This window comes from Physeter macrocephalus, chromosome 11 (assembly GCF_002837175.3).
Source record: "Physeter macrocephalus isolate SW-GA chromosome 11, ASM283717v5, whole genome shotgun sequence".
In the NCBI taxonomy this organism is placed as follows: Eukaryota; Metazoa; Chordata; class Mammalia; order Artiodactyla; family Physeteridae; genus Physeter; species Physeter macrocephalus.
This window is the reverse complement of record NC_041224.1, coordinates 69383825-69405919: the sequence shown is the minus strand read 5'-3', so window position 1 is coordinate 69405919 and position 22095 is coordinate 69383825. Positions and strand designations below refer to the sequence as shown.

The 22095-nt window shown below is 44.3% G+C and overlaps 1 protein-coding gene across 5 annotated transcripts in view; it reads right to left on the bottom strand.

The window, feature by feature from the left end:
- TBC1D2B (TBC1 domain family member 2B) overlaps positions 1–22095 on the bottom strand; it is a 90106-nt gene that overhangs the window by 27651 nt on the left and 40360 nt on the right. For all 5 annotated transcript variants that reach the window (XM_055088161.1, XM_007103470.4, XM_007103471.3 and 2 more), the window contains exons 4-6: positions 7627–7790; positions 4577–4809; positions 3476–3871 (exon numbers count right to left, since the gene is read on the bottom strand). In XM_055088161.1, coding sequence (XP_054944136.1) covers positions 3476–3871; positions 4577–4809; positions 7627–7790 — 793 coding nt within the window. The remainder of the gene's footprint in view (positions 1–3475; positions 3872–4576; positions 4810–7626; positions 7791–22095) is intronic.

Here is a 22095-nt window from a genome sequence, read left to right as displayed (position 1 = left end):
GGTACAGATGAACCGGTTTGCAGGGCAGAAGTTGAGACACAGATGTAGAGAACAAATGTATGGACACCAACGGGGGAAAGCAGCGGGGGGTGGGGGGGATGTGATGAACTGGGTGATTGGGATGGACATGTATACAGTGATGTGTATAAAATGGATGACTAATAAGAACCTGCTGTATAAAAAAATAAATATAATAAAATTCAAAATTTTTTTTTTTTTTTTTTTTTTTTTTTGCGGTATGTGGGCCTCTCACTGTTGTGGCCTCTCCCGTTGCGGAGCACAGGCTCCGGACGCGCAGGCCCAGCGGCCATGGCTCACAGGCCCAGCTGCTCCACAGCATGTGGGATCCTCCCAGACCGGGGCACGAACCCATGTCCGCTGCATCGGCAGGCGGACTCGCAACCACTGCGCCACCAGGGAAGCCCCAAAAAATTTTTTTTAAAAAGGATTCTTCCTCTAGAATGATGATCACAGCAAGTTAAGACTCTATGAGGTGCCAGGTGCCCTGTGAGGACTTTAAATGGAATACCTCTTTTAACCCTGACAAGACCCTATGAGGTGAGCGCCATTTCACAGATGAACACTGAGGCAGAGAGGTGAACCAGCCTGCCCAAGGTCAGAGGTCATGAGTGGCAAAGCTGGGTTTGAACCCAGCCAGGTCTGACTCCAGAGCCCATGCTCAGTCTAAACTGCCACCCCATACTGGGACACATCCCCTTCCTCATTGATGTTTATTACAGTTGTGATTCTGCTTTTTTGTTTTTGTGCTTTATAAACTGAACTCTGAGCTCCAGGAGGACAGAGACTGTATACTTTGTGTGGAGTACAAAGCCCAGCACATGGCTGACTGACTGAATGAATGAATGAATGAAAGATTCCCAAGAAGCAAAAGTTGTATGCATGAAGATATTCATGAAATAACAAATCACAGGAAAGAAGACAGAGACAGAGGCTGATTAAGTAAATGATGACAGAGTCAAAAGATGGACAATCTGGAAGCATTAATGATAGCAATACAGAAAGTGCCTGGGTTCTAAGGCTGAATGAAACAAAAGTCCATCTACTCCAGGAAATGGAAGAATTATGTAAACATGGAAAAGGCCTGGAAGGAAGTATGGGAAAAATATTTAAATCACTAGGGTGGTAAAATCCTAAGACCAATATGTGCTCCTGCCTCAAAATACTACAGGAACAGAAAGTGACCACATATGAGACCAAAAAAGAAATGTTAGCATATTCTAAAAAGCAGAAATCTTTACAGGCACATACACTGACTATAAAGCAAGACACTGAATAGTAACAGTAACAACAACAAAAAAGATACCTTCCCCCCACCAAAACACACACAAAATTTTTTTTCCCCCACCTAGACATTTTAAATTTGGGGTCGAACGAAGAAATCAATATAGAAACCATGCGGTATCTAAAAGTGAAGGACAATGAGATTCTTCACTCCAATTCTCCCAGTGCCACCGCAGAGGAGGCACGAATGTGACTGTCTTCTGCATGGCACAGGGGATGCCCTGGCAATATCCGGCCCAGGCAGAGCAATGTCAGAAAACATGAGGTCACCAAGCCAGGCAGGACTCACTCAGAATGCACAGGTCACACGGAAGTCCCTTAACAACCTTTCTGCCTCTCCATAAGCTATGTCACCACTTAACCTCACTCCTGGTGGAATTCTGGAGCCACAGACTTTATAAATTAAGCTGAGAAATGTTGGAGAAAAAAAAAAATGTCACCCGCTACCCCACATGAAGAAAACGTCGAGAAGTCTAGCTGTGATCAGCTCCATCAGTCGTCTCCAAAAGGAGCTGTGTGGAGCCACAACAACAAAGCCACACACTCCCCTCCACACCCTGGCTCGGCTCCCGGGGAAACACGCTCCCCACGCGTCCCCCACTGCCGAGCACTGGGACCTGGAAACCGAACGCCCTGGTGTCATTCTCCAAACACTACAAAGACAGACGTGCTTGCAAAATATAAAATTCAGTTGACCTTAAGTTAGTGGTCTTAAAACGTGTATCACTGATGGGATGTATATTTAGGGTCAGTACACTCTAGGTTGCATATATAAACAAAACCAACTTTTACTGGCAACACTAACCAAGACCTTTTTTTTAAAAAACATGGCTATTTTTGTAGTAGATATAATTATAAAGTAATGAGATTGAGGGTTTTGGTGGTGTTTTTGCCCTTTTGGTTTTTCTCACCAATAAATCCTTCTGGCCTCATATATCTACTGGGTGCTGTCACTGAGAAGTTGTCACCATGGGAGACCACATACATATTCCGACAAAGTCGCCATTATTCCAGGGTTTTAATTTCCATTTTGGAATTATCTTTAAGGCTCAGGCATGTCCATCAGGCATCCAATCTACTGACACTGCATGACAGGTACTACTAGTCAGGAAGCAGGCTCAGTAACCACCTCAAAAGTGGCAAACCTTTGCCCTTCAAGGATAAACTGCATTTGGGGGGCAAAACATCCTCGGTGCCACATTATTTGCAAAAAGTGGGTAGCCAGGTGAGGAAGGCTTTGCAGCCAGGTGGGACCGACAGCTGCAGAACTGTGTGAGGTCAGCTGGGGTCTGGGCTACACCCAATGCCTCATGTCCTAGGAGACACTTCTCCACCTGAAACTTCTCCAAATCGAGAACTGGTGGCAGCAAAACTTTTGGGACCCTCGCTGTGGCCTAACTGACAGTGGCCCAAGGCCATTCGGCTCTCCCCTTGGGACCAGCACGCTTCTCCGCAGGCACAGAGTCAGACTGCCCATGCCCCCAGTAACGCTCTTCCTACCTCATCAGCTGGCCACCACCCCAGGTATGATGGGGAGAGTCACCTGCACTTAGGAACCAGCCTCCCATCCCCAGGGCCAGCCAGAAAGGGACACTGGGAAGAGAGCTCTGCCCTCCCTTCTTAGTATCAGGACCCTCCTGCCTTAGGCATGGGGGGCGCTGACTCTGAGCAGGCCCTCTTCCCCGGCATGCTTGGGAGCCAGGGTCTGCTTTCCCACCTGACCCCACACTAGCTGTTGGGAACAGTGTTCCCTCACCTGGCCTCCATTATGTGCTGAGGCGGGCTATGCAAATGACGGCGTGTGCATCCACGCACAGAGGGGGCAAGAAACAGCCTCTGTAGGTTACATGGAATAATGAAGTTCTATGGGTGTATAAACAGAGACGTCGCAGCTGCCTGAAAGCAAGGGAGGAGAAAGATCTGAAACTGTTCTGAGCTATGGCGACATTGACGGGCTGAGACTTTCATTTTCCAAGGAAGCTTCTTAGAAACCTAGTAATTATCTGACTGGAAGTCCTGTGACACTTGTTTTTTAAAAAAAGGCACAGCTGCTCTGCTGTCACGCCAACTTAGCTCACTGAGGCTAGCAGCTCTAGAGTGACATCAACAGACAGGCTGTTAGCGGGTTTTGGATTTCTTGTCCCAATAACAGGGGCCCACGCCCTGCTCTTACTTTCAGTCGGTCCAGTTCCAGCTGGTCCCTGGCTGTGGGGAGGGCCACAGGAGAGCTGGGCACGGAGGTGGGAGAGGATGCGCTGCCCTCGCACTCGCTGAGCTGCCGGGAGAGCTTCATGATGACCTCGTCCTTGGCCTGGATGGTCTCCATCAGCATCCCCAGCTGCTCACTGAGCTCACCCACTTTGTTCTTCAGAGTCCTTACTTCCTGCTGAAGACTCTCTTTCTCCTGGTTGAACCTCTCCAGCTGGCTGGTGAGGCCCAGAATCTGGTCGTCCTTCTGGTGCAGAAGCCCCAGTGTGTCCTGCGGGACCCCCTCACAGAGGCGGCTGCTCGTGAAGTACTTGTCGTACTGGGAGGACCGCACCGTCTGCTGCAGGAGCCGCACGAGCTCCTGGGAGCCAGGGGAGGATGGAGTGGGGAGCAGGGGCGGGAGAAAAAGCAGAAATCATGGCAACTCTGCATGGAGCAACCATTGGTATTTGAGCAAATGCAGAAACTTTACTGGAAATATTTTAATAACCAACTTCCTCTTGAAGGATCTCAAAAATAGAGAAGGAAAAATATTTATTACATAAAGACTGTCTGTAGAGAACAATAATAGGAAACAGGAAATAGTGGACAGGCAGAGTGCAATTAGCAATGGCTCCCAGTAAACGTTTATCCGTATTAAAAAATCTGAGGTCTAAATTCACTGACCTGCTGAGGAATTAAGTATAATTAGGTGTGATCAGCTCAAAAGGAAGCTGCTGTTTTAACAGGATGTGGAAACTCTTTTAACAACTGTTCACGGGCCTTGGGCTGAAGCTATGCTCAGAGAGATTTGATGTCAGGGCAGGCATGGGCAAGGTGCAAACAACACCCTCCCCGACCCACTCTGAGGGGTCTTCACTCTCGTCGGAATTTCAAATGTCTATGAACAAATGACCAAGCAGAACAGCAGTGCCTAGGTCAGTGGCTGTGGCAACATACAACTCTTAGGGGAAAAGCACCTTCTGGGAAATAATGGAGTCAGAGAAACACGAAAGCTGGGTTTTGCTCCTCTGGTCCCTGGCCTGCTGACGTGAGATGAGATAGAAATGTGAGGAAGAAGAATTACCTTCTGACTGGATAAGTCTTTCCTTAACCTTTCCAGCTCTTCCTGCTGGTTCTGGACCTGCAGCTGCATCTCGGAGGTCAACTTGCTGGTGCTACCACTGCCCGATGGCCCCTCGGCTGAAGGGTCACCACTACTGTGGCGATTTTTATACGATCCAATCATGTCTTTCAGAGGGCGCTTTCCTTTGTAGGGAATACGTCCAAAATCAAAGGGAAATCCTGAGCCAGTTACTCCTACATAAAAACAAAACTTGTTTAAGTTCAGGTCAAATTTTCCTTTCGGAAATTCCAGTAAAATACATTAACATTCCATCCATCATCCTCTAAGGAGTTCTGCATGCGTCACTCTCTGCTCCTAGCTCATTCTTGATAATAACCAAGCTTAAAATCAAAGATGATCTTTCATGTGATCACTTTTAAAGAAAACTTTCTCTATTTGCTCAATTTCTGCATTAAGACAGATGAAAAAAAGTCAGACTATACATTAGTACTAATGAGGAATTTATGACAAAACTGTACTAAACTCTCTCAAGATTCTTTTGTAATGTTAAGTTTATTTTCCAAAAGATCAGTTCTAAGCCTATGTGTTCACATCACTATTTTCCTATTTCAGGTACTTTGAGGACCAAAGAGAACAGAGACACAGACCAGGGAAGAACATGGTTGCTCCAAGTTCCTACAGCATCCTGAACACAAGGTGTCCCTTCCCCCGGGCACCTTAGTAAGGACAGGGCCTGCATCTACAAAGTTAGAGGGTAGGACTTAGAGATACACTAGGGATCCCCAGCTGCTTATTTTTAGCTAATCTGTCCTTACTAAAAAAACAAACCAAAAAAACCCCGAGTTTATGTTTTCTTAATTGTAAACACATTTTATTCTCTTCCTTAAAAACGAGTATTTAAAAATCCTGAGGGATCCAAATAAATTTTGGTATAAATGGATTCAAATATATATTAAAAATATAAAGAGGAGAGTACATACTATATAGATTCCATTTATATAACTTCAGAAAACAGGCAAAACAAATCTATGATGTTAGGAGTCAGGACAATGGTTTCGGGGGTGGGGGGGGGTGAGGTAGTGACTGGAAGGGGTTTGGGGATAGAGGCTGTGAGTCCTGGTACTGTCCTGTTTCTTCAAGTAAGTGCTGGCTACATGGATATGCTCACTTTGTGAAAATCCACCGAGCTATACATTTCTGACTGGGGGACTTTTCTGTGTGTATGAAGATTAGCTTACTTCCCATGAATGACATGGACAAGAAGCCGGCAGGCTGATTCTTGGAGACGTTACAGGAAATATCCATGAATCAGCATGATAAAAATCCAGAGACATCCTTGTCCCTCTGTGTCTTCCACACAGGCTCCCTCTCAGAGGGATCAGGGGCCGGGCAGAGGCTGAGAAGGCTGCTCCCAGACAAGAAGCTGCTCTCCAGGGGTGCTAGGAGTTTCTTGTCCCACCCGAGTCACTAAGCCTTACTGATTCTTCCTTCCCAATCTTGCTACCATTCACCCTTCCATTTCATTCCTAGAGTCTCTATGGGGAAGTCAGAGCCAACAATGTTTACCTTCAACAGTCCAAATCCCCAACACAAATCCCTGCTCCTCAGAAGGCTTTCCCGGCTGACAATGAGCCCCTCTCCTGGGTGCCCCGCTGTCTGTGCCACATGCTGGGTCACGAGGCACGTGACCCACATCTTCACCACGTCACACTGGACCTTAGGGTTCCCTGCTACCATCCTGGAGATCACAAGTAAACTCCCCACCAAAGCAAGTCATGTGGTCCTTTCCCAGGGGACAGAAAAAAATATTACCTTCAGTAAATATGTGCTCTCAGTAAAGATTTCCTAAAATTCTGCCTCCTAATCCTGCCAGCTCATGCCAGAATGAAGCATAAGGCAGAATTTCAAAATTATTTATTGTTATTTTACATTTAAAACATCAATATTCCCTCAATGGATCAATGGATGTAGGATCATGAAGGGCTGCTTAATGCATTAGGCAAAATGCCAATGGAGTGATGTATGAATGGGGTCAGGCTGACACCCTAAATCCTGATTGACCTTAATATCACAAAAAGAGGGAAAACCAGATATGATGTGGTTCCAGATGTGATGCAACAAGAAATACACAGCATCCCTAGCCCCCACCCCACCCCCAAATATTCTTGTCAAAATTAAAAGTCAACCCTGAATCTGGGCAGGCCTCCACTCTAGCGACAAGTGTATAGGAAATACAGGGATGGAGGAGCATATTCTGTGACCCCACAAAAATATAATTAACAAAATCCAGAATGTGGGCAATTCCTTGGCATGTAGACCCTGTTTCTTCAACAGGCGTGGCAAGGGAAACGGAAGACAAAAAAAAAAAAAACAGAGAGCTGTTCAGACTGAAAGAGACCCAAGAAAACACACAACTAAACACACTTGGGGGCCTGTTAGCCCCTCATTTGCTCATGCCAACTGCAAGCAGACATTTATGGAACAACTGGGGAAGTAGACAAGAGGATTTACTGTAAGTGTTTAGGTATAACGATGAAGCTGTGGTTCTTTTAAAGAGTCATCTCTTGGAGATACATACTAAAGTGTTTACAGATGCAAAGGATTAATATCTAGAACTTCCTTTAAAATAACCCAGCTGGTCGTGGGTGCCAGGAGGGGCAGGAGCTCAGAGGAGATACAGAGGAAAAAAGAGAGGCCATAAGTTCAAAACTGTGGAATGTGACACTACAGCTTCTACCTGTGTGTGCATTAACAAACTTCTATAAATAAAAAGTTTTAGTTTTTTTTAAATCAGTATTTCTGAAAAGAGCACCATGACTTCCAGATCTTCTATCTCCTGAAAAAGTTTCAGAACCACAGGATTGGACAGTTATTTATTTCTTGTGACATCTCATTTTCAAGCCTTTATGCTTTATTTCCCACAAAGAGAACACAACTCCCTTTGGGTCTCATGCTCCCAGCGATACCTGCTACCAAAGGGTCTTCCACATCACCAGTGGTTAACAGATGGCAGTGGAGAGAATGAAAGACAGCAAGAACCACATCCATACCTTTGTTTCCTTCAGGGATCTGCTTCTTCCTTTCTTCCTGTACCATGGACTCCTCCAGGTCCTTAGGGCTTGGCTCTAAAAGCTCCCACTCTTCATTGGTGTAAAACACACTCCTCCGACTGTCGTTATGCCCTCTCCCAGGACGAAAAGAAGACATTGAATTTCTATTGGGAAAAATGAAATGTTCTATTTTTTTTTTAATGGTAAAGCAAAACGTAATGTCACATACATACGCTTGGCAAAAACTAAAATCTGATAATAGCAAATGTTGGTGAGGATATGGAGAAATGAGAACTCTCATACACTGCTGGTGGGAGTATAAATTGGAACTATTACCATGGAGAACAATTCAGCAACATACAGATAAGCTAAAGAAGTTTTTGCCCTAAGACCCAGCGAGCCAGCATTTCTTAGATTCTTCAACATGTGCACAAGGAGACACAAACAAGAACATCCACTGCAGCACTATTCATATTAGCAAAAAACCCCAACAACCTAAACATCTATTGACAAGAGAACAGAGAAATAAACTGTAGCATATTCATACGATCAAATACTATACATCACTTAAAGTGAATTCATTCATTCAACGAATATTAGTTAAGTGCCTACAATGTGCCAGGCACTGTTCTAAGTGTTTGGGATATGCTAGTGAACAAATATTCCTGTCCTTGTGGAATGTACATTCTATCTAAAGCTACATGGATCATATGGACAAATATTTTTTAAATGCTGAATAAGAAAAGAAAGAAAATTGAAGAATGACATGTATAACATGATATTTTTTTAAATCTTCAAGATAATACTATTAATAGATATCATTGATAGATACACACATATGTAGTAAAACTTAAAAATCCACACAAGAATGATAATTATCAAATACAGAACACTGGTTACCCCTGTGAAGGGCAAGAAAAGAATGGGACCATGGAGACAAGAAAAGATTTGAACCATACCTGTAATGTTTTAGCTTGTGTTTTAAAAAGTGCAGCAGAAATAAGACAAAATTATATAGTGTAGTCGTGGTTACCCAGGTAATCAATTTACTGTACTTTACACTTGCCTGTGTGCTAAAATTATTTCATTAAAACTTTTAAAAACTAGGTTGGGATTTCTACTTCCAGTGAAGATCGACTAAGAGGGACTGGATTTACAGTCATCTGAAACAACTGAAAAACTGAACAAAATACAGGAAACAATGATTTTCAGATATTGGACATCAGGCTACACAGGGCAGTGATCCCTGAGAGGTGGAAAACAAACGAGGTAAGCCCCACCCCTGCCCAAGCTTACTGCCTAGAGACTTCCCAGGCCACAGTGCAGGCGGGGGGAACTCAGGTGGAGCTCTCCCATGAATTGATAAGACAGAGCTGGGAATCCCAAGGCAGGTGGAGTTCACAGGGCACAGTACCGGAGAGAAGAGAGCTGTATGGAGAGCTGCAGAAACGTCAGAGGGTTCCCAAGTCTCCAGATGAGTACTATCAGGCGTGTGTGTAAGAAAGCTATCCAAGCATGGGGAAAGAACCCCCTGAGAGGAGCACAGGGAACCATCCCTCTCCTCACACAATCGTGTCTAGTCCCACCGGCCAGAGTGGGAAACCTCACACGTCATGGAGTATGGTAGACTGGTACTTGGAAAAAGGTTACTGACATTATCCCTAGACTAAAGCCCGCTCTCATACTACCTAAAAAAGCTTAAAAGTGAACTTCAAAAGTATCAAACTGTTTCTGAGTAATTAAACTACATTCCAGAACAAAGCGTAAGAACATATGTACAGGAACACACACAAAAATCTAGCACCCAGAAAGGTAAAACTCGTAATATCGGGCATGCAATAAAAGATTATCAGGCATGCAAAGAAGTAGGAAAATACAACTCATTCTAAGGAGAAAAATCACTAAACAGAAAAAGACTGAGAAATGACAAATAATAAAATTAGTAGACAAGGATTTTAAAAGTTACTATAACTGTTTCCCCATGTTTGAGAAGCTAGAAGAAAGACTGAACATGTTAAATAGAGATATGGAAGATGTGAGAAAAAGATCCAAATCAAAACCTCTAGAGATAGAGGAAAACATAAGCAGAACATTCTTTGACATAAATCACAGCAATATTTTTTTAGATCCGTCTCCTAGAGTAATGGAAACAAAAGCAAAAATAAACAAATGGAACCTAATTAAACTTAAAAGCTTTTACACAGCAAAGAAAACCAGAAACAAAATGAAAAGACAACTTACAGAATGGGAGAAAATATTTGCAAACGACACAACCAACAAGAGATTAACTTCCAAAATATACAAACAGCTTATACAGCTCAATATTTAAAACCAAAAAACAAAAAAACCCCAACACAATCAAAAAAATGGGCAGAAGACCTAAATAAGACATTTCTCCAAAGAAGACATACAGATGGCCAACAGGCACATGAAAAGATGCTCAACATTGCTAATTATTAGAGCAAGGCAAATCAAAACTACAATGAGGTATCACCTCATACCAGTCAGAATGGCCATCAAAAAAAGTCTACAAACAATAAATGCTGGAGAGGGTGTGGAGAAAAGGGAACCCTCTTGCACTGTTGATGGGAATGTAAATTGGTACAGCCACTATGTGGAATAGTATGCAGGTTCCTTCAAAGACTAAAAATAGAGTTACCATATGATCCAGCAATCCCCCTCCTGGGCATATATCCAGAAAAGACGAAAACTCTAATTTGAAAAGATACATGCACCTCAGTGTTCACTGCAGCACTATTTACAATAGCCAAGACATGGAAGCAACCTAAATGCCTGTCAACAGATGAATGGTTAAAGAAGAGGTGGTACAGGGCTTCCCTGATGGCACAGTGGTTGAGAATCTGCCTGCTAATGCAGGGGACACGGGTTCGAGCCCTGGTCTGGGAAGATCCCACATGTCGTGGAGCAACTAGGCCCGTGAGCCACAAATACTGAGCCTGCGCATCTGGAGCCTGTGCTCCACAACAAGAGATGCCGCGATAAGTGAGAGGCCCACGCACCGCAATGAAGAGTGGCCCCCGCTTGCCACAACTAGAGAAAGCCCTCGCACAGAAATGAAGACCCAACACAGCCAAAAGTAAAATAAAATAAACAAATAAGTAAAATAAATGCATTTCCATTTTTTTAAAAAAAGAAGAGGTGGTACATATATACAATGGAATATTACTCAGCCATAAAAAAGGATGAAACACTGCCATTTGCAGCAACATGTTTGGACCTAGAGATTATCATACTAACTGAAGTAAGTCAGGCAGAGAAAGACAAATATCATATGATATCATTTATATGTGGAATTGAAGAAACTGACACAAATGAACTTACCTATGAAACAGAAACAGACTCACAGACATACAAAGCAAACTTATGGTAAGCAAATTTATGGTTACAAAGGGGGAAGGGGATGGGGAGGGCTAAATTAGGAGTTTGGGATTAACATATACACACTACTATATATAAAATAAACAACGAGGACCTACTATATAGCACAGGGAACTATATTCAATATCTTGTAATAACCTATAATAGAAAAGAATCTGAAAAAGAATATATAACTGAGTCACTCTGCTGTATACCTGAAACTAACATAACATTGTAAATGAACTATACTTCAATTAAAAATAACCTACGGATAAAACTACAATGTCTATGATGAAAATACACTAGATGGGATTAATAGCAGATGAGATATTGCAGAAGGAAAGATTAGTGAACTTGATGACAGTGCAATAGAAACTATCCAAAATAAAACAGAGAGAAGAAAGAAGAAGGAAGAATCAACGAGCCATGGGGCAATGTTCAGCATGTAATAATGTCAACTGATGCTCAACAAGGGTGCCAAGAAATTCAATGGGGAAAAGATAGTCTTTTCAAAAAGTGGTACTACAACTGGTTATCTGTATGGGAAAAAAATGAACTTCAACCCTTACTTCACATAATACATAAAAATTAACTTAAAATATATAAATGAGTAAGAATTAAAACCATTAAGCTTCTGGAATAAAACAGGGAAGAAAATATTTGTGACATTGGGTTAAGCAAAGATTTCCTACACAGAACACAAAAAGCACAATCTGTAACAGATTAAAATGATAAAAGAACTTTATCAAGATTTAAAAGTTCTTCTTGGAAAAATATTTGCAAAACCTATATCTGACAAAAGGCTTGTATTCAGAAAATATAAAGAACTCTTACAACTCAATAATAAGAGAATAAACAATTCAATTTAAAAGTGGGTGAAGGACTTGAATAGTCATTTCTCCAAAGATATACAGATGGCCAACAAGTACATGAAAAGATACTCAACGCTATTAATTATCAGGGAAATGCAACTTAAAACCAAAATGAACCACACCCACCGCAATGGCTAAAGTTAAAAACACCAGCAATACCAAGTGTCAGGAAGGATGTGGAGCAACTGCAACAGTCATGTACTGCTAATGGGAACACAGAATGATGCAGCCACTGGGAGGACAGTAGGGCAGTATGTTATCAAGTTGAATATACACTTAACTAAACAGCTCAGCAATCCCAATCCCACATATTTACTCAAAAGAAATGAAAACATGTCTACATGTAGGACTTGGATGTGAATACTCAGAGCAAGCATTATTCATAACAGCCATGAACTGGATATCAACCAAAGATCTGTCAACTGGTGAATGGAAAACCAAATTGTGATATATCCATATTTACTACATACTATTCAGGAATAAAAAAGGAATGAGATATGAAAACACTCAACATAATAAATGAGTCTCAAAAAGATGATGCTAAATGAAAGAAGACATACAAATACAGTATGATTCCATATATATGAAATTCTTAAAAATTTCATGCAAAGGGGCATGAGGGAAACTTGTAGGTGGTGGAAATGCTGTATATCTTGATTATGGAGGTGTTTACATGACTATGTATAATCTCTAAACTCCATCAGCCTGTACACCTAACATAGATAAATTATACTTCAGTAAGGTTACTAAAATAAAGAAACAGGGACTTCCCTGGTGGTGCAGTGGATAAGACTCCACGCTCCCAATGCAGGGAGCCCGGGTTCAATCCCTGGTCAGAGAACTAGATCCTGCATGTGTGCCACAACTAAGAGTTCACATGCCACAACTAAGGAGCCCATGAGCCGCAACCAATGAGCCCACGTGCTGCAACTAAGGAGCCCATGAGCCACAACTAAGGAGCCCACGTGCTGCAACTAAGGAGCCAGCGAGTCACAACTAAGGAGCCCACATGCTGCAACTAAGACCCAGCGCAACCAAATAAACAAGGAAATATTTAAAAATAAAGAAAAACAAATATAGAAGAGGAAGAAATGTGCATCATTTGGAGTTTCCTGAGGTAGATTAAAGGTAGGGGATGAAAAGGTAGCTTCATCTCTAGTGTGAATCAGATGACATTCTCATGTAACATAGTCATTTTCAGTGTTTTACGTTTTTGAAAGCATGATTTTTTTTGCTTTATTTGAATTTCATTAAAGTGCTTTAAGAATTTAGAAGAATGCAGAGAAATTACCTACAACATTTATGTTCCCATCACTCTGTTTTAACAAGGAGTCACCAGGAACGTGGCAATTATACCTGCTTATATGTTTACACCTGATAAAAGTTTTATGGTTTATTTACTGGGACCAAGAGTGAACTGGCAAACAAACAATGTAGAGCTTGTTACATGTACTGTTTATTTCCTAAGTCTCTTCTAGTGCCTGGCAACCATGCTACACATCTTCCCAGAGAACTGCATAGAGGAATGCTAGTAAAATCCCCACTATAACCCAATGAGCAATGTTGAAGTAAAAATCTGATTTTATAAAAATTACAGAATTGTGGAGAAAGCTATTTCAAAATAGTTGCTCAGGAAAAAAAGAAACTTTCACAAATGCTCCATATACTTTTGCTCATTTCTTTGATACAATTAGCTGAGTACACTGGACCCACTACACTATAAAATTTCAGTTGCCCCACTTATGGCCAGGGTCTCACAGCAGCCTTCACTCACATGTGGCATGTTACTACCATCACCATCGATTTGAGGAGTTAAGTTCTCCTTGCCATTTGCCCGAGCCTTCAAACTGTGCTACTCAGCCCTGGTCCTTAAACGGTGGATACAGGAGGGAGGAATGAGAGAACAGGGAAGAACAGAACATGCCTGGGGAGAGAGAACAGCAACTTAAATGACTCAGAACTTCCACACGCCCTCCTTCTCCCCAACACGGTCTTGCCATCCCTGCCTTGTCACGAGGCCCACCTGCACAAATGCCATGCTCTCACCTGTGGCTGAGGGACTGAGCCTCGGTTGGGGGAGGTACCACCTGCCAAGCCTTAGGTGATGAAGAAACCAGATCTGGCTCAAAGCGAAAACCTCTTTAAGCTGAAACACTATAGAGCCAATCCCTGCTTTAGATCTTAGTGGTAAAACCCAATTCTGTGACTGTGCAACATGGGGGTCAGTAAAGTATACGCTTCTCAAACCACTCGTCCTATCTGCTCCGGTCAGCAGAGGCCTCTGCACTGACCAGGTGTCCTGCCTGTGCACTAATTAGAATTCACTGCCAGTTTAGACGGGGTTCTGCTGGCTGATGCTCGAGGCCGTTCTCATACAGTGCTTGCCCTTTAAAGAACCCAATGTCATCTGACAAACCTTTGAGAGCAACTTCTGTGTCCTTCCAGGCACGGTGCTAGGTGCCTGCTGTTTTGTTCAATAAACACTCAGCTACTCTGATCTGAAATGAAAAGCAGGAGACCACCAGGCAGCCAAATGTCACCTTGATAGCTGCAGTGTCCAGGCTGAACGTTTAAAAACAAACACCAGCAACAACATTGTAAATCCTATTTCATTGTAAATACTCCGATGAAAATTTAAAAACAAACAAACAAACCAAATACTAGCAATCTATATAATTAATAAGAAAACCTGTTGCTAGGTTTACAAATTTCAGTTCAATTTCTCTACATACAGTTTAAAATGTCCACCTAAAACAGTAATAATTTTTTTCAACATTCATTTCAACTCTGATATCAGCTAGAATTTTAGAAGTTGACAGAATGGCTGGAAAATGCCCCATTAAATCCTTCCAAGAGCTCACAGCTCTACAAACACCCTGCCCAGCCAAGTTTTGGCCTCTGCTACTACCTTGTACGTGTCAGGAAGACAGGGGCAGAAGGAGAGCAGGCTACCTCCAGGGCAGCCCATCAGCTCCGTCCCTGCTAACTACAAGCCCTGTCAAGAGAAACAAAAAGTGGGGGCGGGGGGGCTCTGATTGGCAATAGCTATCCTAATAAAGATGATGCAGTATCTCCTCTTGCACAAATCAGTTCTTCAGATAGATTCTCACAAGGACATGGAGACGTATGTACAGGGACACCAGGACAATGTTATTTGAAATGATTTTAAAAAAAAAAGGAGAAATAACCAAAAGGGACTTGCAGATGTGATTATATTAAGATCTTGAGATGGGGAGATGACCCTGGATGATCTGAGAGGGCCCTAAATGTCATCACAAGTGTCCTTATAAGACAGAGGCAGAGGAAGATATCCCTATAAGAAGGGGAGCAAGTGACGTGACTGGGGAGGCAGATTAGAGTGATGCAGCGACGGGCCGAGGAATGCCAGCAGCCACCAGGAGCTGGAAGAGGCCAGGGATGCGTTCCCACCTGGAGCCTCCAGAAGGAACCAGCCCAGCTGACACCTTGACTTTAGCCCAGTGAGACTGATTTGGACTTCTGGCCTCCAGAACTCTAAGAGAATGAATTTATGCTGTTTTAACCCACCAAGTTTATGGTAATTTGTTACAGCAGCCAGAGCAAATGAACACAACCACTCTCCAATAAGCTATTGCCCTTCGAACCATGGGCTTTGCAAGACGACTTTTTGTTACAGTCCGTATTTCAACAGGCATTCAAGTTTGGAGCATTATATCTAAAGTTAAAATATATTTATTGTTGACATAAGGGGAAGATGTGTCATCAGAAAGGCCCTTTCCAGGGACTTCCCTGGTGGTCCAGTGGGTAAGACTCTGCACTCCCAGTGCAGGGGGCTCAGGTTCGATCCCTGGCTGGGGAACTAGATCCCACATGCATGCCACAACTAAGAAGTCCTCATGCTGCAACTAAAGATCCCTCATGCCACGACGAAGATCCTGTGTGCCGCAACTAAGACCCGGGCAGCCTTATTAAATAAATAATTTTTTTTTTTTTTAAAGTAAGAAAGGCCCTTTCCAAAATATCCTATACATTTAACGTGGATAATGAGTCCACCTATTCTAAAGAACACACATCTAATAAAATGTGCACTGCCTCAAAAGAAAAAAAAAACAGAATCAAAGTAAAACTAATCTCATCATAGAATTTCCAGGCAGGTACAGCTCTACTGGCTTCCTATTGCCCAAAGGACAGACACTACCCCATCCCTTCACCCCGGGCCTCCTGGCCTCTTCAGCAACTGTTTGATCATCACCTCCACCCAGCACCCTAAGCTCCCAGCACATGAATCTGTGAACTCATGAAACCCTGTTCTGACTTCCACACCTTTGCATAGGTGAGTCTCTGTACTTACCTTTCCCTTTGGCAGGTCCCACCTCATCCTCCACGGCACAGCCTGTCCTCCCCAACCTTCTCCCCGACCACCCCCTCAGTGTACCCGGGGAGGCATGATATGCTGGGTTCAGCCCTCAACTGCACCCTACAGTGCCTTATGACAGGACTCCTTACCTGCCTGTCTGTCTCCCCTGAGGACTCTTAAGTACCTCAAAGGCAGGGAGGGACTACCTCTTATCCAATGGAGTACCCAGGCCACAGAGGAGGGGGGAGAGGAAGATGCAAAGATGACTGGGGAGGGGGGGAGCAGGCTACACAACCAGAGGCAGCCTTCCAAGCAGTGCTTCTCTATGTATGGCAACCCTTTAGCGGGCCAGGAGATAGAATTAAAGAGCCATGAAATCAATTTCGCGGGTCATGATGGGAATTTTTTTAATACATTGGAAGAGAAATTAGTACTCAGCTTTACTAGATATAACAGTTAAAAATGGGGCTTCCCTGGTGGCGCAGTGGTTGCGCGTCCGCCTGCCGGTGCAGGGGAACCGGGTTCGCGCCCCGGTCTGGGAGGATCCCACGTGCCGCGGAGCGGCTGGGCCCGTGAGCCATGGCCGCTGGGCCTGCGCGTCCGGAGCCTGTGCTCCGCAACGGGAGAGGCCACAGCAGAGGGAGGCCCGCATACCACACACACAAAAAAAAAACCAGTTAAAATTGTATGAAATTTCTGTTTCAGTTTTGTGTGCTTACAAACAGTATACATTTATGTATGAATGTATATTATTTGCTGTGGATTCCCAGTCAAGAAGGTGAACAACACTTCATTAGAAGGAAACCCCTTCCCAGGAGGCCAAATAGCAAAGACAGCACCCATGGAACTGCAGCCCCTGGCAGGAGGGTGTGGACAGTGCCACCCGCACGTGTGCACAGGGTGAGGACAGACAAACCCCGAGCAGCAGGAACAGTGTTTCTGCCCTGGGAAGGGTACTGAGCCCTTCGCTCATCATTCCTTCCTCAGGCAGGCTCCAGACACCCACCACATGCCAAGTACCATGTGAGGTGCTGGGGATACACCCAGCCAGGACAGACAGGGTCCCTGACCCCCCATGGAGCCCCCAGCCCCACCAGGGAGGTGGACCACAGACAAGAATGCAAAGAAACAGAATAATTCCAAGTGGTAGTAAGGGCTGTGAAGGAAAAACACGGGGGTGGGCTGAACGAGGCTCCCCTGAAGGGTGACCGGGAGTCACCAGGAGGAGAGAGCCCTCCCAGCAAAAGGGCAGCCTGACCAGGGCCTGTAGAGAAGACAGTGCGTTTGAAGAACTGAAAGAGGCCAAGCAGGCCTGAGACAGGGGAGATGAGCCCACTGGCCCTCTAATGCCACGTTCAGCAGTGTAGCCTGCGGCCTAAGGCAATGAGACGCCTCCCGAAAGGCTTGAACTAGTGGCAAGAACTGATTCGGGTCACTGAGAGTATAGGGCCCCTGCCACAGGTGGGCCCAGGACCGGCAGACAGTACAGGGCGCAGGCAGCTTCCCCTTCCCAGCCCCCAACTCGAAATACAATGGCAGATGTGGGCCAACTACTCTCTCCCTCAGTGGCCCGGAACAAGGCACCAATGTTCTCTGAGCCTCTTTCCCATGCTGACTAGGATGACCACACATCCCAGCCAGGGTTATAAGCCAAAGCCATCACTCCTCTCACCACTGCAGCAATTTTCATGGAGCGGTGTCACGCAACTGTGGCCCTTCTGATTCGTGGGCCCCCAGAAGTGTGTGGTCAGTGGAGGTGGAGAGGACTGCTGGGACAGAGCTGCTGAGCATGACCCTTGCTCCCCAAGGAGCTGTCGGAGAGGACTGGGCGCTAATGCAGCAAGGCGCAGAAAGCCCAGCCAACTCCCGCAATCACTGAAACTCTGCCAGCCAGGAAGCCAGTCACCTTCCTTCATGCTTCCCTCTCCAGGAGGCTTGGCTTTAAAACATCAGCGTGGGGCAGTAGCATGGTGACTAAATTCTGTCTTGGTATAGACAGAACTGTGTCTTACAAGGAAAACCACAAATAAATACCATGTTACAGTTACTGGGCATGAACGACTTCCCCCAATTCACCAACTATCTGCCTGCTTTGGTCTGGGCTGCACCCTCTGCTACAAACTGGGGATGAGCCACCAGGCATGGTCCTAGCCAGCAAAACCAGAACAGTCTCCTGAGAACACCAGCCATGCACACAAATAGCTATACTTGGCCTGAGGGGTCAAGAGGGAAGCAAAAAACAAATGGTCAGAGCAGGTCAAGCGGCTAGCAGAAGACCTATCAGAGGCAAGCCCAGAGGATAAGCACACCTTGCCAGTCACCCCGGTGTTCACACCCATCCTCCAGAAAGGCACCCTCTACTTTATTTACGGATAATAAAGTAAAGATCCACTTCACTTACTGGCTCAACGGAGGCAGGGTAACAACAGTGGCAGCAATACCAACAGGCCTGGATCGTGTGACCACTTTTTACTGAGCACTTACAATGAGTCAGACACTGAGCTAGGCAGTTCTTATTTATAACCTTAACATACCCGCCCACTGGGGAAGGGTCTTCACACACACACCCCAATTTACTAATGGAGAATATAAAGCTCAGAGAAGTTAAGTTACTGGCTCAACATCACACAGCTAATGAGTAGCAGGACTGTGATTCCAAAACCCAGGCTGACTACAAAGAGCACTAGCCACGGCGTGACCCCACTCCTGAGCAGAGGTAGAGCTAGACCCTGGGAGCTGCCGGCCACATGTCAGGCACGGCTGAGCACCTGGCAATGGACTCGCAGTCCAGGTCCACAGAACCACACGGCAATGCTCATTGCCATCACATAACCTGCAGCACTGCTGCAGCCTAAGCACACCTCCCACGCCTACCCATCTTGCTCAAACTCTGCACAGGCTCCAGGTCACACACTCCCACTCCCACCCCCAAGCATGCACACTCACACATGGACCAGCCAGAACTGCACATGAGAGCTTTTACCAGAATTCTTTTATCTGAAGTGATCTGGACTGTTAGTAGATTAATGAAAACGTTGGTTAAAGCAGGAAACCACTTAACAGTAACTTAAAACAAACACATGTACCTATAAAGGCACAAGTAAGTGTGCGCTGGTGTGCCAGCCTCCTGATGTAGGCCAGCCAAGGCTTCTTCTTGAGTCTGAGGTTACTGACCACAGTTCCCTGCTATCTTTTTTGGATAAATCACACCCATAAGACATCACCTAACTTTTCCAAATTTGTTTTGCTCCTTTTAAAAAGTAGAATGGGGACTTAACAGTTGTGAAACAATCTAAGCATGAATCTTTATAGGTTTTGAACAATTTTTTTTCTCCTATCTTTCACAACTGTGCCACCCACATCCTGGCAATATTTTAGTGACTCACCTTTATCAAATTTCCCCCAAGCGTTCAACTTACTTTTCACAGAAGAAACGTTTCATTTTAATATGTTATGGGTTTACTAAGTATTTCACTGAATTATGTAATTACAAGAACAAGTACAACTAGTTAGGAACAAAGCCAGCCGACTATCGGTAAGTTTGCGGGTGGCTGGTGGAAGCAGAGGCACAGGGGGCCTTGCAGTAGCCCATTAGTCTCGTGCAGTCATTGCGACCACAGCTCTATAGAGGGAATTTAGAATGTCAGTTAAATAGGGGAGCTGGTGGAATGGAAGCTGGTTAAGAGAGTTTCAACTGTATTGATAAACACAATAAAAGCACAGCAGACAAGCATTCAATTATCCCTTAAGGGGCTTCCCTGGAGGCGCAGTGGTTAAGAATCCGCCTGCCAATGCAGGGGACACGGGTTTGGGCCCTGGTCCAGGAAGATCCCATGTGCCACGGAGCAGCTAAGCCCATGCACCACAACCACGGAGCCTGCCCTCTAGAGCCCATGAGCCACAACTACTGAGCCCGTGTGCCACAACTACTGAACCCACGCATGCCACAACTACTGAGCCCACGCGCCTAGAGCCCGTGCTCCGCAACAAGAGAAGCCACTGCAATGAGAAGCCCGCTCGCCGCAACTAGAGTAGCCCGTGTGCAACGACGAAGACCCTATGCAGCCAAAAATAAAATAAATTAAATAAATTTTTTAAAAAAAACTTAAAAAATTATCCCTTAAGCCATGACAACACTTTAATTAAAACACCATTTTAAATTTATATAAAATATATGTAATTTTTGAGCCACGAATTTATAATATAGAAATATTGTTTTAATACTTCTATGGTCATTAAAATCTCTCTACGCACCTAAAGCATATTATCTAAACCTTCATTAAGCATGCTGTAAGTAAAAAAAAGAAAACAAAAACCATAAACACCTAAGATCCATATGCCAATCAATAAACATCAGGGTTTCTACAGGAAGTGGCCCCCTGGACCTCCATGGAGAATGGCTTTGCCATGAGCTGTGTCTCCCCCAAAAATGGCAACAACTAGCCCTCATCTAGTACTTAGTGAGGGTCAGCTTAAGTTGTCATCATCATGTTGATCTCCCGAAGTATGTGTGATTATTACCCCCATTTTACAAATGAAACTTAAGTAATTTGCCTGAGTTATCCAGCTTTTAAGTTGTAGATCTGGGAATTGAACTCAGCTGTCTGGCTCTTAATCGCTGGGCTACAGTGGGAAGGCACAGCTGACAGAAGATAACTCCAAGTGACCTTTAACCCTGAAAGTGAACAGTCAGTTGTTACAAGCAAAGGTGACACGTGCTCCCTTTCCTAGGTTGGACACACTCCATAATCAGAAAGCCGCCAGTGTTACAGGTCTGTCTCCTCTCGTTCCATTATCTAACTTTGAGGGCAGATGAGGCTAGTTAGGCATGAAAATCTGGCAAATCAAGTTTCCCGAATATGTTCTTACAATGAGAGGTGGAAGGAACACTGGGCTCCAATCAAGGCACCCAAGGTGCCTTTCAGATCTTCCATACACATGCTATGTGTCTTGAGCAGGTCACTTTACTGATAGGGACAGAATAAAGGGACAAAGTAGGTGATTAAATAGTTAATTCCACTAAGGGATCGTAAGTAAAGAAAAAAGTATGGGAGACCCCTGTAAGTTAATGATCACTCAAGAAAGCAGGCCTCCCTAGCAACAAAGCCAAGCAGGCTTGCTTAGCAACAAAACCATGCAACAGAAGCATGAGACACGTCCCAAAACAATAAAACAATGGTGGAATGAGACCCACATCCTGCCCTGTGATGTCAGTAAGTTAATGACCCCTAGGACGTGCTCTGCACACATAAAAAGCAATAATTTGGGAAAGGTGACATTTCAAAGTGAAAGACCCTCATTATACTGAGACCTGAAATAATTTTTCCATAGCACCGTGACAGTCCTGGATGGGCCATATAGGGTCAAAAACTCCCCCCTCCCAACATATCAGAGGAGTTAATGATGGAAGACTCAAAGAGTGAGGAAGAAGGTGGTCTTTTCCCCTTCCCCTCTTTTCCTTTGATTATAAAACTGTAGCCCACTAAGTTCTTGGGGAGGCACCCGCTTGTAAACCTCACAAGTGTCCTATTCTAATAAACCACTTCTTTTTTTTTTTTTTAACATCTTTATTGGAGTATAACTGTTTTACAATGGTGTGTTAGTTTCTGATTTACAACAAAGTTTATCAGTTATACATATACATATGTTCCCATATCTCTTCCCTCTTGCATCTCCCTCCCACCCACCCTCCCTATCCCACCCCTCCAGGTAGTCACAGAGCACCAAGCTGATCTCCCTGTGCCATGCGGCTGCTTCCCACTAGCTATCCACTCTACGTTTGGTAGTGTATATATGTCCATGCCACTCTCTCACTTCGTCACAGCTTACCTTTCCCCCTCCCCATATCCTCAAGTCCATGCTCTAGTAGGTCTGTGTTTTATT